This window comes from Patella vulgata, chromosome 4 (genome assembly GCF_932274485.2).
Source record: "Patella vulgata chromosome 4, xgPatVulg1.2, whole genome shotgun sequence".
NCBI classification, from domain to species: Eukaryota; Metazoa; Mollusca; class Gastropoda; family Patellidae; genus Patella; species Patella vulgata.
The window spans coordinates 53,314,453-53,328,536 of NC_065882.2; the positions used below are offsets into that span (position 1 = coordinate 53,314,453).

General features: G+C 31.9%; 1 protein-coding gene across 1 annotated transcript; it reads left to right on the top strand.

Annotated features, from left to right (window-relative positions):
- The first annotated feature begins 4,443 nt into the window (after nucleotides 1-4,443).
- Nucleotides 4,444-13,693, top strand: LOC126817700 (F-box only protein 32). The gene is made up of 8 exons (XM_050544821.2): nucleotides 4,444-4,671; nucleotides 6,080-6,179; nucleotides 6,965-7,057; nucleotides 8,424-8,517; nucleotides 8,873-9,042; nucleotides 9,226-9,485; nucleotides 9,617-9,689; nucleotides 9,914-13,693. The coding sequence occupies exons 1-8, from the start codon at nucleotides 4,544-4,546 to the stop codon at nucleotides 9,998-10,000; spliced, it is 1,005 nt and encodes a 334-aa protein (XP_050400778.1). The 5' UTR covers nucleotides 4,444-4,543; the 3' UTR covers nucleotides 10,001-13,693.
- The last annotated feature ends 391 nt before the right edge of the window (nucleotides 13,694-14,084 follow it).

Sequence of the window (14,084 nt, forward strand, 5' to 3'; positions counted from 1 at the left end):
TTTCCCTATTTTCGTCAAAAGAGATCACAACAATCACGGACGGACGGACGGGGGCGACGACAATATACGACCACATTTCAATGTGGGCGTATAAAAAATGCTACTTAAGGGAAAAAATGCCCTCTCTGACCCCCTGGCAGGTGGGCCCTCAACCACTCAGTCCATCCCATGTTCATTGTTCAGAGTTCTCTTTTCTGGGCTGGAAAACGCGTTTGCAGCCGTCCAAATTTAAAATTTATATGCCCTTCGACTCCCCAGGATCGACCCCGATAATTCTATTTTATACACATACATTTATTCTTATGTTTTTTTTCTGTCTTATTCGTCGTGTGTTATAATTAATAAATTTATAATATAGTCTTGTGCCTATTTCGTTATCACTATCTACCTAATACAATTGCTGTGCGCATGTTGTTGAATAATTGTGTGACTAGACAAGACATTATGTTGACCTGATGACTAAACACTCACAAACGTACATATCATATTTCATTTTCATAAAATATATTCACTGTTGCCTAACCGTCGTTGGTGACATGATACAATAGTTTCAAACCTATAAATTTTCAACTAATTAAATTCCTTTGATAATTTTTGCTCAGATCCTTGTGAGGGAGGGGCGGGGCTGAAACCCCAGACGAGTGGGGTGGGGGTGGGCGGGTGGAGAGACTCAGGAGAGGGTCTATACATTTAAAAGAGTAAATTTCCTTCAGAAATGACCTCAGATGCATGAAAATCGATTTCAAACCTTCAAAATTTTCGGGGGGGGGGGCGCTTCGAGACTCTGCAGTCAGTCATCCATGGTCCTTGCATTTGGGAGATGCATTTTGTTTTTGGAGGATTAACATCGATTGAGATCAATTTATAATTAAACTTACATTCTACTGAACCATACTATTAACTGCCATATATATTTACAAAGACTGGTTGCCAGTCAACGAAACATACGCCCACAGCAGCTAAATCGTCCTTTAGGGTCGACAAGGGTTGTCGCATATTTATTCTTTTGTAGGTAATTTGGGGCATTTACAAGACAATAATTATAATTTTCGTCGTTTGAGGGTTCACAAGGTTCTACAAACCGAAACAAGGGTCTTAACTCTAGAAGTAATTTAGAGAAATTGTTGAAATTTGACAGGCTTTTTCGATTTACTAATTTAAATAATGCATATAAATTTCATAAAGATCGGATGATAACTTTTGTCATTCGAACGTTCAGAAGGTTCACAAAGTAAAACAAGAGCCATAATTAACGGAAATTGCTGTAAATAGACTTCTTCGTTTCACTAATCTAAATGATGCATATAAATTTCCTACAGATCGAATGATACCATTTGTCGGTCGAGCATTGACAAGGTTCAGCAAAGTGAAACAAGGGCCATAACTTCAGACGTAATAAACGGAAATTGCTGAAATTCAGTAGGATACTTCTTTTTACTAATTTAAATGACGCATATAAATTTCATACTGATCGGCAGATAACTTTTGATGTTAGAGCGTTCAAAAGGTGCAACAAAGTGAAACAAGGGCCATAATTCTAAAAGTAATTAACGGAAATTGCTAAAATTCAAAAAGATTCTTCTTTTCACTAATTTAAATAATGCACAAATTTCACAAAGATCGGCTGATAACTTTTGGCGTTAGACGGTTCACAAGATTCATCAAAGAGAAACAGGGGCCATAACTCTAGACGTAATAAACGGAAATTGCTGAAATTCAATGAGATTCTTCTTTTTACTAATTCAAATGACGCAAATAAAATTTCATACAGATCGGCTGATAACTGTTTATGTTAGAGCGTCCACCAGGTGCAACAAAGTGAAGCAAAGGCCATAACTATAAAAGTAATTAACGGAAGTTATTGAAATTAAAATATGATTCTTCATCTCACAACATATATCAAACTATATCAATTTTAAAACAATCAGATGATAACTTTTGGCGTTAGAGCGTTCACAAGAAACTGACTGGGCGACGGCAATATATATACGTCCACATTTCCATGTGTATATAAAAAGTCTATAGGCATCATGTGAAAAAGAAAAGAAGATAGGTCACCGAACTCTTATCTTTATATACATGTATGTGTACATACATTTTATGATCTCTATAGAAACGCAATGTACAGGCAGTATAGCTTTCGGCCCTTAATGTTAGTCAATAGTAGAAAAACTTACATGCACTTTTACTTATATTTTCATGAATACTGAAAAATTAAAAAATAATCCTTAAATATATAATTAAAAGAGATAAAATAAGGGTTTGCTCACCTCTATATAAAGAAACGAACGTTCTTTGTACTGGTGAAAACTAAACTGATATCAGTTCCCAGATAAACCTCTTATATAGCACAACCCCTTACACTATTGACCCTTGACCGACCCACAAACTCAATGGCGTGCGATAATATAAGTATTCATTGGTTACATTTATATATAGTTCAAGTATTAATTACACATATGATAAAGATATTAGCAAGGTCGCATCAGATTACCATAATGTTATCCTTCTCTTATGCAATCACTTTGTCAACACGTGCATAATTTCTGACCTTTGTCAACTAATATATTTCTTTCCAAGTTTACTAACAGTCCCAAATGTCGACATGTACCGTTGAATTCCTACAATACAAGTCTATTTATAAAAATGGTTACCAATATAACGTGGCATACGTACGTACGTGTTCATATTTATTCAAATATTAAACTTTCATTTCAATGTATAATCTTTTTCAATTCAAATGGATCACGGTCTAATCAATGTTTTGTCTTCTGACAGCGGTTTTCCACAGGGTTCAATATTAATTATTGTGCAAATTTAACATATAACTTTTACAATGGCGGGTGTATGGATCAGCACACGTTGGGGTTGCGAGATAATGATCGAATTAAAGGACAATATTGGTGTCAGTCATTATCACATACGAGATAGCGAACTGGTTAAATACGTTCCAAATGTAATTTTAATACAGAGCTAGGCAATTGCTACAATAGATGCGTTGTGAAGCTTTCAAGAATGGGAAGTGACGGACGCAAAAGGAAAACACGAGTTATCCTTCTATATAACTGACTGAAGTGACGAGTGATAACAGATACACGTGCGAATTTCTGCTCACTTATAATTCCTTCGAAGACCGAAAATTGTTATGCGAGGCTGTGTGATAATTAAAAAAAGTAATGCACTTCGAAGGTACATTATTGACATGACAAATTTAGTTTTATGTCAGAGACCTCATAATATTATCGAAATCAAAAGTTGACTCCTCCCCCTTTTTGATAGTTATTATAGGTTGATAATATCATCAACAATACACATGAATGTCAAATAGGGAGTTAGCGTCTGCTAAAGAAAACTAAGTTATCATGACTAATATTATGGAGAAAACACAAGAAAATTGGTCATCGACTCCACCCGATGCCTTAAAAGATGTGCAAGTCAGGAATGGTTAATTCAATTTGAAAATGGGGCGGGGGAGACGTCTGGTCGAGTGGACTAACTTGTGCGTTTTAGATCACAAGGTCTGTATGATCGCCTGTCCAACCTCGTGGGTTTCTCCGAGTCCCTCCCCAACTGCACAAGCCAATTATTGAAATGAAAATTGTACCATATTTTAGTCTCGAAATGACAAAGCGTGTGTCGTATAGATGTTAAATCCCGCCTCTCTCGCTGATTTAGTTTTAAAAAGGTTGCCTCCGTCTAGATATTGATGATACTGTCGTGTTTTTACGGTTTAATTTTGCTCTTGGAATTCTAAACAATATAGATATTTAATAAGCATATATTTATGGTGCATGAGGCAACATGCCATAACCTGTTAACGCGCAATTTGACCGATATTTCTGTTTTTCTTCTCTTAAATCAAAATTACTTTCCTTACATCGCCTGTTAACGATATTCTCGAGTATTTACTGTTTTGTATGGCATCTTTTACCATTTGGAAGTGGCTCAATGCCAGATTATTTAGAGCATCTTATTGCGTATTAGGTATTATTCATTTCCTTAAACACGTATACAGTAATATATGGAATTTATGTTGCTAGATTACTATGACTTTAATTATTTCATATTATTATATTTCTTTATTAATGACATAAATTCTTGGTTTTATATAGATGTTGCTTTCCCTTTGTTTTTTTTTTGGGGGGGGGGTGTAAATAAATAAGTAAATAAGTGTTCTGTAAGATTACATAAGCAATCTAAAGCAAGACATGGGAAAGGTGCGTTATATCAGCATTAAATTGGCTTCGGGTTTTTTTGTTGTTTTTTGGGGGTTTTGGGGTTTTTTTTAGTGTAAGTATTTGCACGAAAAAGAACTTGACAGAGTACTCAGCTGATCGATGTAAACAAAGGACACGTGACATTAACATGTGCGCCAATAACTTATATATAACTAACCAATCAAAATATTGTGGTTCGGAATTTCTACCAATGAACGACTGAGATATACTTCGTCCCGTTCCAATCCAATGTATTTACATATGTTTATAAACAGTGCGTAGTTTTGTAGACAAAGACTAAGATTTTACAATATTTTCTCTGAATAATGCCATTTCTCGGACGGGATTGGCGATCTCCAGGTGACCAGTGGGTACGAACGACAGAAGGATGGGAAAAACTCAAGATTTGGCGAGTCAAAGTATTCGAAAACCTGAATCAAAATGTCGTAGCAAGGTATGTGTACACACTTCAATGACAGCGTCGATCAATCAGATTGTAGGCTAATTTATGAGGTAATTCAAGGAAACCTTTATACATTACAAAGTATTAGTTTCATATATGGAAATATAAGTAGGAACATAGCCTAGACTATTATGAAACTATGCGATACACCGCCTGAGGAATTAATGTATTTAATTAATTCATGCAACGTTCAGTCTTTAATTTAAAAAAAGAATATGAATGAAGGATAATGATAATGTTGAATTTATAGATGTTAAAATGAAAATCATGACCTATGCAATGACTTTCATTTTTTCAAGATTTGCATGATTTAGAATAATGCATACCATCTGAGAAAAAAACCCTGAAAAACAAACCTGTTGATTTTAAATAGGAGGATGATATTTGAATCTAGAATTACAAAATTTAGGCACACAGTCTACCTACATGTACCCCTCAACTGTCAGGGGCTGAGTGAGAGGGACGCAAATAACAAGCTTTGCATCATGGTTTTGAGTTTCTGTGCCCCCTCGCAAATGGCAAAAAAAATCATGCAGTTTCAATGTGATTTTCAACATTATAATCATAATGTATAACCAGATACTGTGGGGTCAGATATGCTACAAATCAACTCTAGCATATTCCCACACAGCCCAATATTACCCAGTGGCCCTGGGAGGGACTGCCCCCCTCCCCCCTCCCACATTTAAATGTTGTTTTTTGGGGGGATCTTGTTTCTCATGCAAAGTCATGGGTCACCATGCCCCTGGCAACCTTCCCCCAAACAAAATTATTCTCATTAAATGGAAATGTAAGATTTAGATAAATAGATTATGCAAAAAGAATAAATTGAAAATTTCATTCAAATTACTTTAATTAATTTGACAAAAGTTATCAGTGGTTGTAGTTTTGACAAGATGTGTGCATTGATCGTAACCACAGTACTGGTCATTCACGTCTTAGCCTTGCTTCTCCATTTTTAAGTTAAATCATTAAATGGACGAATTGTTTTAATCTATTTAAAATCAGAGTCATACGATGGCATCGATAGTTGATTATGATCTTGTCATGTTAATAAATGCCTAATTAATAATTTATGTAACACTTATAAGGCCCAAAGAAAAACCTACAATAGGCAGATTTACATAATGCCTGTTTAATCATCATGTCATGCAATGTCAAGTCACAAAATTTTTGATGTCTACTCCATCCCTCCACCAAATACATCACTGGTCCAGTGGTTCTTTAAATATAACTTTCTGTTTGATTTTGGATAGGTATCAGAATGTCCACCACTCACATTGTCTATTATCAGATGTGCAGCGAAAATGAGGTATAGGGTTTGACCTGAAGGGTGAAAAAAGTAAGACAGATTATAGATCTAATAATAATATATGAAGTTTGTTCCTTTCAATTGTAGATTAATCCGTTTAGCTTTACTAGATATGAAATGTAGTCGAGATGATACCTATGAAAGAAGACAGCCATTCATACTTTTTAACAAAGGCATGACGAGAGAGGTAATTTATTAATATCATTGGAAGCTTTGCAGAAGAATGATTGCAGTTAGTCATTAAAATAGTTATATTTTTAAGTATAATTAGTTTATGATGTAAACAATATTAAAATTTTATGGAGAAAAAATAATTATTCAGTCTTTAAAGCTGTGACTGCTAAGATTTACAGTCTGGGAGGCTGAACAGCTAAGAGGCTGAACAGCAAAGGCTTAATACACATACATTTTAGAATGCATAGAATACATACAAATACATACATCATACTATTTTCAACCATATGAGAAATTGGCACAGTTCCATAACTTTTGGCATTCTTCCCCATGACATAAAGAAACTGAGAGGAAAGAAAATCTTAACTGATGCTTGCATATTAGGCTATGGGTTTTTTTTCTGACCAATTTCTGATCAAGTTGGTATCCTATATTTTAATCTTTCATAAATTAAATTTACTTCTTCATATTTGCTTTGATTGCATTTAAATGCAGCAGGTACAACTGAAAGAGGAAAACTTTTATTTGTTAAAAGCTACCATTTCATTTTAGATGAAATACTAAATTCAACAAACAGCTAAAAAAAATCATAATTATTTCTCAGAATATTTTATAATTTGATTTTTTTACATAAATTATTGTAAAAAATGTTTGGGATTTTTAAAACAGATTTTATATTGCTAAAAACAACAAAAATATATTTACCCCTTGAAACTTTTAAGATTTCATTTTATTGGCTTTTTAAAAGTTTGATTTTGCAACCAGCTTTAGTAATGAATCATAATTTGTTATTTTAAGAGAAAAGAGTTGACATCTGTGAGTGAAGCCTTAGTGAGACTTGATATGACTGGAGCCGTCAAAGACATTCGTAGAATAAATTATGTTGGAAAGGTAAGTTAGAATACAGTACTAAAACATTTCATTAAATCTCCAGAGAATACCACCTTTAAATACCCATGTGTTGGGATGTAATGTCTGCTCACAATCCTTATAAACACTCTACAGACGAATTTTTAAAAATATATATATTTTTTAAATTTAACTGAATTTTGTCTAGTGATAAGAAATGAAATTAAATGGAGGTTAACATCCTACTTTTCTACACCAACTGGGCTAATGATGAAGAAGGCTAATGATAAGAAGCAACTTTTAAAGCCCTTTTTATACGCCCATATTGAAATGTGGTCATATATTGTTGTCGCCCCCGTCCGTCGGTCTGTTGTCCACAATTGCTTGTGGACGCTCTAGAGGCTAAAGTTAATATGCGATTGACTTTAAATTTATACACAGTGTTTAAGGTCATCACTCATCAGACGAAGAAGTCTATTGATTTTCAACGATTTTCGATAATTACTGCTAGAGTTTAGGCCGTGATCAATTTGAAAAATCTTGTGGACACTTTAGAGACCTTAGTTATCATCTGATTGATTTTAAATTTATACACCGTGATTACACCTACATATAATTCTTGCAATTGACTTTAGATTGATACAATGAGTTTAAGGTCTTGAGACGAACAAATATATTGATTTTCAATTAATTTTTGATAACTTAAAGTTGCAATTTCATATTTTTAAGTTATATTTTTAAAATTTATTAAAATAAAGCCTTAAAATAGATGTTATCTATAAATAGTCCTACCTTGTTAAAGAATAATCCTATTAATCCTATAATTCACTATTGCCAGTTGAGAAATTGGCAAAAATATCATGTTCAACTTCAAATTCAAACATTTGAAGATAGCTATTCCATGGGGGGGGAATAGAAAAACAAGGGAGGTAATTGTGTTATTATTTCCGGGGTCAAAGGATTTGTAAGTGGGAGAATAATACCTATGATCTTATAATAGTGAGTTGACAACCTATTGAGCAAAAGACATAGAAATAATTATGTTTTGACTTTCTTAGAAAATATGAAATTATCGCTTTAAACAGCAAAATCCGTGATATTAAATGTTTTGTATACTGAACATTAGCATGGGCCAAACAAATTCTAATGATTTTCTGATAATTACTTAAAGGCAACCTATCTTTTTGAGATAATGTAGTTTCTACTTAAATTAAAATCACAATATACCACAAAGCTCTTGCTTTCATCACTAATATCCAGCAATGGTTGAAAATGATAAAGCTGCAGGCAATAATAACTACTGGTAAGAAGTTAAAGGCATTAAATAGTATCCAACATACTATTAAAAGTATACAAAATTGATAGTCTGTTAGCATTTTCTAGTTATCATTTTTTTTATATATTCAAGTTGTTAGAATTAATTTTGGAGAAGAAATTTCCAGGATTAAGTGGTACTGCCCAAAAACATGTGATAAAAATACTAGAAGCAATTGTTCAACAAGGTAGGTTAACAGATTATTTAATTAATTAAATAGTAAAACACAGGGGGGTGGGGGGGGTGGCAGAGGCTGGTCAGACAAGAAGTTGGCTGGAATATTCTGATTTTGATGTACAGTTACGTGCAGTGCAAATCTAAAAATTATAAAAATTCAAGATTTCCCTCTTCCCGAAAATGGGTGCTCTCTGTGGGTTATCCTCTATTGATTTACTGGTCAGTATACTGTCTAAATCAAACACCGAACCTCATCTCTCTTGAACTGTATACCGGAATGCCATCTTCATTAGCCCAGTCGGAGCAGAACAGTAGGATGCTAAATCGCATTTCAGTTCATTTACCATAATGATGTTTTTTTCTAGCTCTAGAGACAGAGTATAATACTGGTTTTGCAAGAGAACTATTAACCACTGCTGATCAAGTTCTCAAAACAAGCCAACTTTCTCATATTGGCAGTGAATGTTTGTGGACAAAACATCAAGATACAGTGACTCGAATGAAAAACAAGCTTGAAGAATTTCAAGTGAAACAGGTAATTAATGTTTCCTTCAACATTTTGGAAACCAGTTTTAAGTTAATTAACTTTAATGCTAATTACAAAATGAAATGTGAAATGAAATAAAATGGGGTTTAATGTCCTATTTTTCTGCAGCAATTGGGCTAATGAAAACAGAAATTGAAATATGGTATAATTGTGATTTTATTATTCTTTTAGAGAAAAAATGATGGAAAGATGAAACTGGTTGATTTACCAGATGATTGTGTACGCTGTATTTTATCACGTATTGTAGACCATAAAGATATTATGAGAGCTGGCATGGCCCAGTCATCTATACATATTTTTTCTCAGGAACGATTATTATGGCAGCAAATGTGTTTTTTTCATTTCACCAATCAACAAATTATTACATTTCTGCCACAAGTATTGGATGACAAAGACATAGACTGGAAATTAATCTATAAAAGATGTTACAAGTAAGTAGGATAAGCTGAGTAAGCTGATACAATAAAAATATTTAAATTTAAAATAACTTTATATAAGAAACGATTTGGGTTGGGTTTTTTTTTACATCATTTAAATAATAATCATTGACAACAAATTTCAGACGTTTTGGAAAAAAAGATCTGTATGCTGATTGTCTAGCACTGTGTTCCAGTTGTTGTGGTATATACTGGCAGGTAAATGGAATTCATTTTTTTTCTGAAGACCCATAATCTCACCCAAAAGATTTGAATTATCTCCCTTTACATATTTTTTGACTTCAAATTCGAGGTTTAGAACACATTTTTTGAAATCCTGTTAATAACTTGCATTTGTATTCAAGTGCTATGCAATTTATATGAACCATTATGGTTTTTCTGTATACCAGTACTTTATGAAGTGTGTTATCTTTTCATTTCAGTCTTTGGGCCATCCCTGTGTACATAAAGAAAATGTCACTTCTACTCCCTTGTCGCCACAGGACTTCCTTAAATTATTCAGTTTATAGACAGAGAAATTTTAGAATGATAAGAGGGATACAACAGAGATATCCCAGTGCAATTATCAATGCAATATTCTTTGATATCAGTAATTGTGATAAATGTAAAACAACAGTTGTGATAGACTCAAAGAGAAATTGGACAAAGTAAAATTTCATTTCACAAATTTTCAATTATTTATAGTTCAGCATATGTCAATATTATATTCTTTAAACAAAATATTTCAGCATATGTAGATATTATATTCTCCAAACAAAATAGTTCTGCATATGTAGATATTATATTCTTCAAACAAAATAGTTCAGCATATGTAGATATTATTCCTCAAGCAAAATAGTATATATATAAAATCTATATATGTTTTTGATTCGCAAATTTTGTACTTTGTAAAAGCACAAATTTATTATTGTTTTTGAAGCTTCATTCAGCCAATTTACTGGTGTCAAATTATTTTTTTAAATGTTACAATTAATGTCCACTGAAATGAATGTGATCTTCGTATGCTACATTTTTCTCTAACAGCCAATGTAGGATAACTGCACAACAAGTAGGGACAAAACAAGTCAAGCAGAGTAAATAAAACATTACATGAGTGTGGGGGTAGGCTGATTTAAACCCATCAATTTTCTTGTTTTTCTGTATCTCAATATTACATCTGATATTAAAGATGCATTATGTAAGAGCTAAATCTTCCTATTGCAGGTTTTTATTTTGACTTCAAATGTTATATATATTATTATTTAGACATTTATTCACATGACAAGCCTATAATCAGCCCTCTAGATCATCAGCCGGCACAGATTTAAATGGATTGAAATACAATCGCCATTTAATGATTAAATTAAAAAATGGAGAAGCGAGGCTAGGTCTCAATTAACAAGTAACATTGCTACAATAACAAACAATCTATGCCACATCTTGTCAAAACTTCAAATAGTGATAACTTAGCTCAAAATAAAGTAATTTGAATGGAATTTTCAATATATTAATTTTAAATTATCTATTTTGGAACTATTATTAGAAGTACAGTCAGCTCTTTATCAAAATCTGACCTAATGCATCTTTAACTACCATGAAACTGATATTGTTTTGGTTGTATTAAGAGAAACCAGTGTTTATGTGAGATAGATGATGGGTATGTAATATAGTATCCTGCTAATGTAAATATTTTCCCTTAAACATACTACATTCTAATATCTGACTGTGAAAGATAAGGTAAAGATTACATTCCTCCAAATACTAAAAATGATGTAACGGTTGAGTGATATTATGAAACATCTCATAGACTAGTACATATTGTAGTTTGTTATTATATTTCATTATTCAGGATCAGTGAAGATTGAAAAGGGTTCATGTACATTACATTATAAAATTGTATTTCATCAATCAGAATTAGTGTAGATAAAAAAAATCCCATATTCATTTTAGTCAAAATTCGTGAAGATGAAAGTAGTTTCTTATGTAATAAAGTATATTTCATTAGTCCAAATTATTATAGGACAACGGATTATAGATAGATGTACATCATAATTAATGAGATTTTATTGTAGTAACATTTGAGATCTCCAAGTCACTGACAAAGCATTTTTTTAATTTATTTATAGATGCATGTCATAATTGTGTACAAAACTGCCTTGGACTGTTATATTTAAGTCTTAAAAAGATCTGTCTTATAATCCAAGTCTTGACTTCATTTGTTAATTAAGAGAAGAGAATAATTTTCTGCATCATCAATGTAATAGATTTGAGTGAATTTTAAACCTGACAAATAAAACTAATTTCGCACTTGGGCATCATATTTTAATGTTATAATCCCCAGTTTTAATTGACTTTAATCATTTGTTGTTTTTTTTTTCTTTTTTTCAAATGACTGCCAGCTACTTACATTTTATGAAAGTTTAAATAAAACAGGAAATTGAATTTTACGAGCTCCTATTATGAAATATGCTTTCAAATTGTTTGAAATGCAAAAATTATTTTTGTATAAAATTGTCATTAGTTAATTTTTAAAAAAGAACAACTCACAAACATAGGAACAAACTTAAATGTGATTACTTATAAATGCTTGAGTTATTTCAGTAATGCTTAATTCGATAAAAAAAAAAATTTGTTTTTCAGTGGAAAACCATGGAGCAAGTTCAGTTATCATGGTTTATTTATATGTATATTTGCATTTGTAGTAACTTTAATCAGCAAGTCTTTCAAAGTGTTATTAATGTAAATATGTTATTATTATATATTAATATTTATTACCTATTTATTGTATATGGTTACTGTGCAAACTTTAAAACTGTGGAGTGTTTGCTCAATGTTATTGTGATAAATCCTAATCAAAGTATATTGTATTAGTTGAGTTGTGTATGTAAGTGCCATTGTTTATCTTATATATGTTTCAAGTTTTTTGTTAATTTACTTGTATATAGAAAATGTTTGATGAATTGAAAAAAAAAAATTGAACTTGCTAAGTCTTTATCTGGCTCAACTTTTTTTAAGACTAATCTCTCAAAGATTATTCTTCGACGCAATTATATTACATCACTTAAAAAAACGTCTTATGTCAATAAGACTCATTATATATCTGATGACAGTCGACTTAAAAGTGAAACTAAATGAGTAATGATACCATCATTTGTATACTGCCAATAAATTGAATATTGAACAATCTTTCCCAGAGACTAAAGTATACAACACATTTAATCAACTAATTTCAATTATTTTATTGATCTAAATTGCTGAAGTCATATCTGAAAAGATGGACCCTAATTCGTTTGGGTCTCGACAAAAAACTGTCTCTTTCATTGTTGGCTTGCTTAGTGAGATGACAATCTGTTGTCATTTTAAAAGTTATGTCTATAGATAAAGTCAGTAATGAAATATAACCGATTATGTGTACCACTTCTGTCTGATCTTTCAAAACAAAAATTTAGTTGTATAGAGCTTGTCTCATTACAATCTGATTAAAATACAGATCTATATTTCGTTTCGTTTTTTATACTTTCGATGGCCTACACTACATGAAGATCTGACAATTTGTACTCGTAGGTCATGTCAGGGGTAGTACTAGCGGCTTTTAAACCTATGACGTCTGACATTGATTAATCAATCAGCATCGGCGTTTCTAGTGGTTTACCTACAGTTCTGTGCATGGCACGCCAAGAAGTCGTCGTAACAGACTGTGTCATTGGCTTATCCCTCACTTCAACCAAAACGCCGGTAATATAACATCTCTTCCAGATCCTAGTGTAATAAAGACAATTAAAACGGAATTTTGAACTATAAAAAACGAAATGAAATAGGATCAGATTGGTCTCATTATTGACTGAAATAACACAGCAGATCAATCTAATTCAAGACTTTATTTTGACAAATTCAAATAGGCTTAGCTCCTTTAAGTATTATTTCATTTGTGATCTAAACTGTGTAACTTGAAATTTTCTATAAGGTAACATATTATATTAGATATAAATTATTGTACATGTAGAGTAGACACACCATATTTTTAATATTAGTAGTCATTTCAAGGCCATTGTCTTTTATAAAGGATTGTTAAATAAATATTTTATTTTATTATAGTATTTGTAAATATAGTGCTAGTAAGACTGTAAATAAGTTTAATTATTATGCTGTTATTATCAATATTAAAATACTTTTTAAATCATTTATTAAATTAAATGTCGACTTTCAATAAATTATGAAATACAGGTGTTTTGTTATGTTGACTATTGACAAACAGTAAATAGTTAACATCTTCCATTGCTGTAGAAATTAAAGAATTGTCTGGAATGTTGGGGCCATAACCCACTAGATCTATATACACGTTTCTCTTTAGCCTTTGAATGGATTAGAATTTAACATATAATCAACACATTACAAATAAGACTTGCATGAATGACTATATATAATACATTACTGTATTCAATGCCAAGGAAAAAAATTGTGTCCCAACTTTCATGGGTCATTTGTAGCTCATCCAAATGTCTTGACCCCTTTAAAGCTACAATACCACTTTGCAGCAATAACCCAAGATTTTCCTTTTAAGATTCTTCTATAGAAAAGTAGGACATTAAAACTCATTTCATTTCATTTCCTATG

Coding starts and splice junctions, on each gene's coding strand:
- LOC126817700 (XM_050544821.2), top strand. CDS start 4,544: ATGCCATTTCTCGGACGGGATTGGCGATCTCCAGGTGACCAGTGGGTA. Junction 4,672..6,079: donor AATCAAAATGTCGTAGCAAG/GTATGTGTACAC, acceptor TTTCAATTGTAG/ATTAATCCGTTTAGCTTTAC. Junction 9,690..9,913: donor GTTGTGGTATATACTGGCAG/GTAAATGGAATT, acceptor TTTTCATTTCAG/TCTTTGGGCCATCCCTGTGT.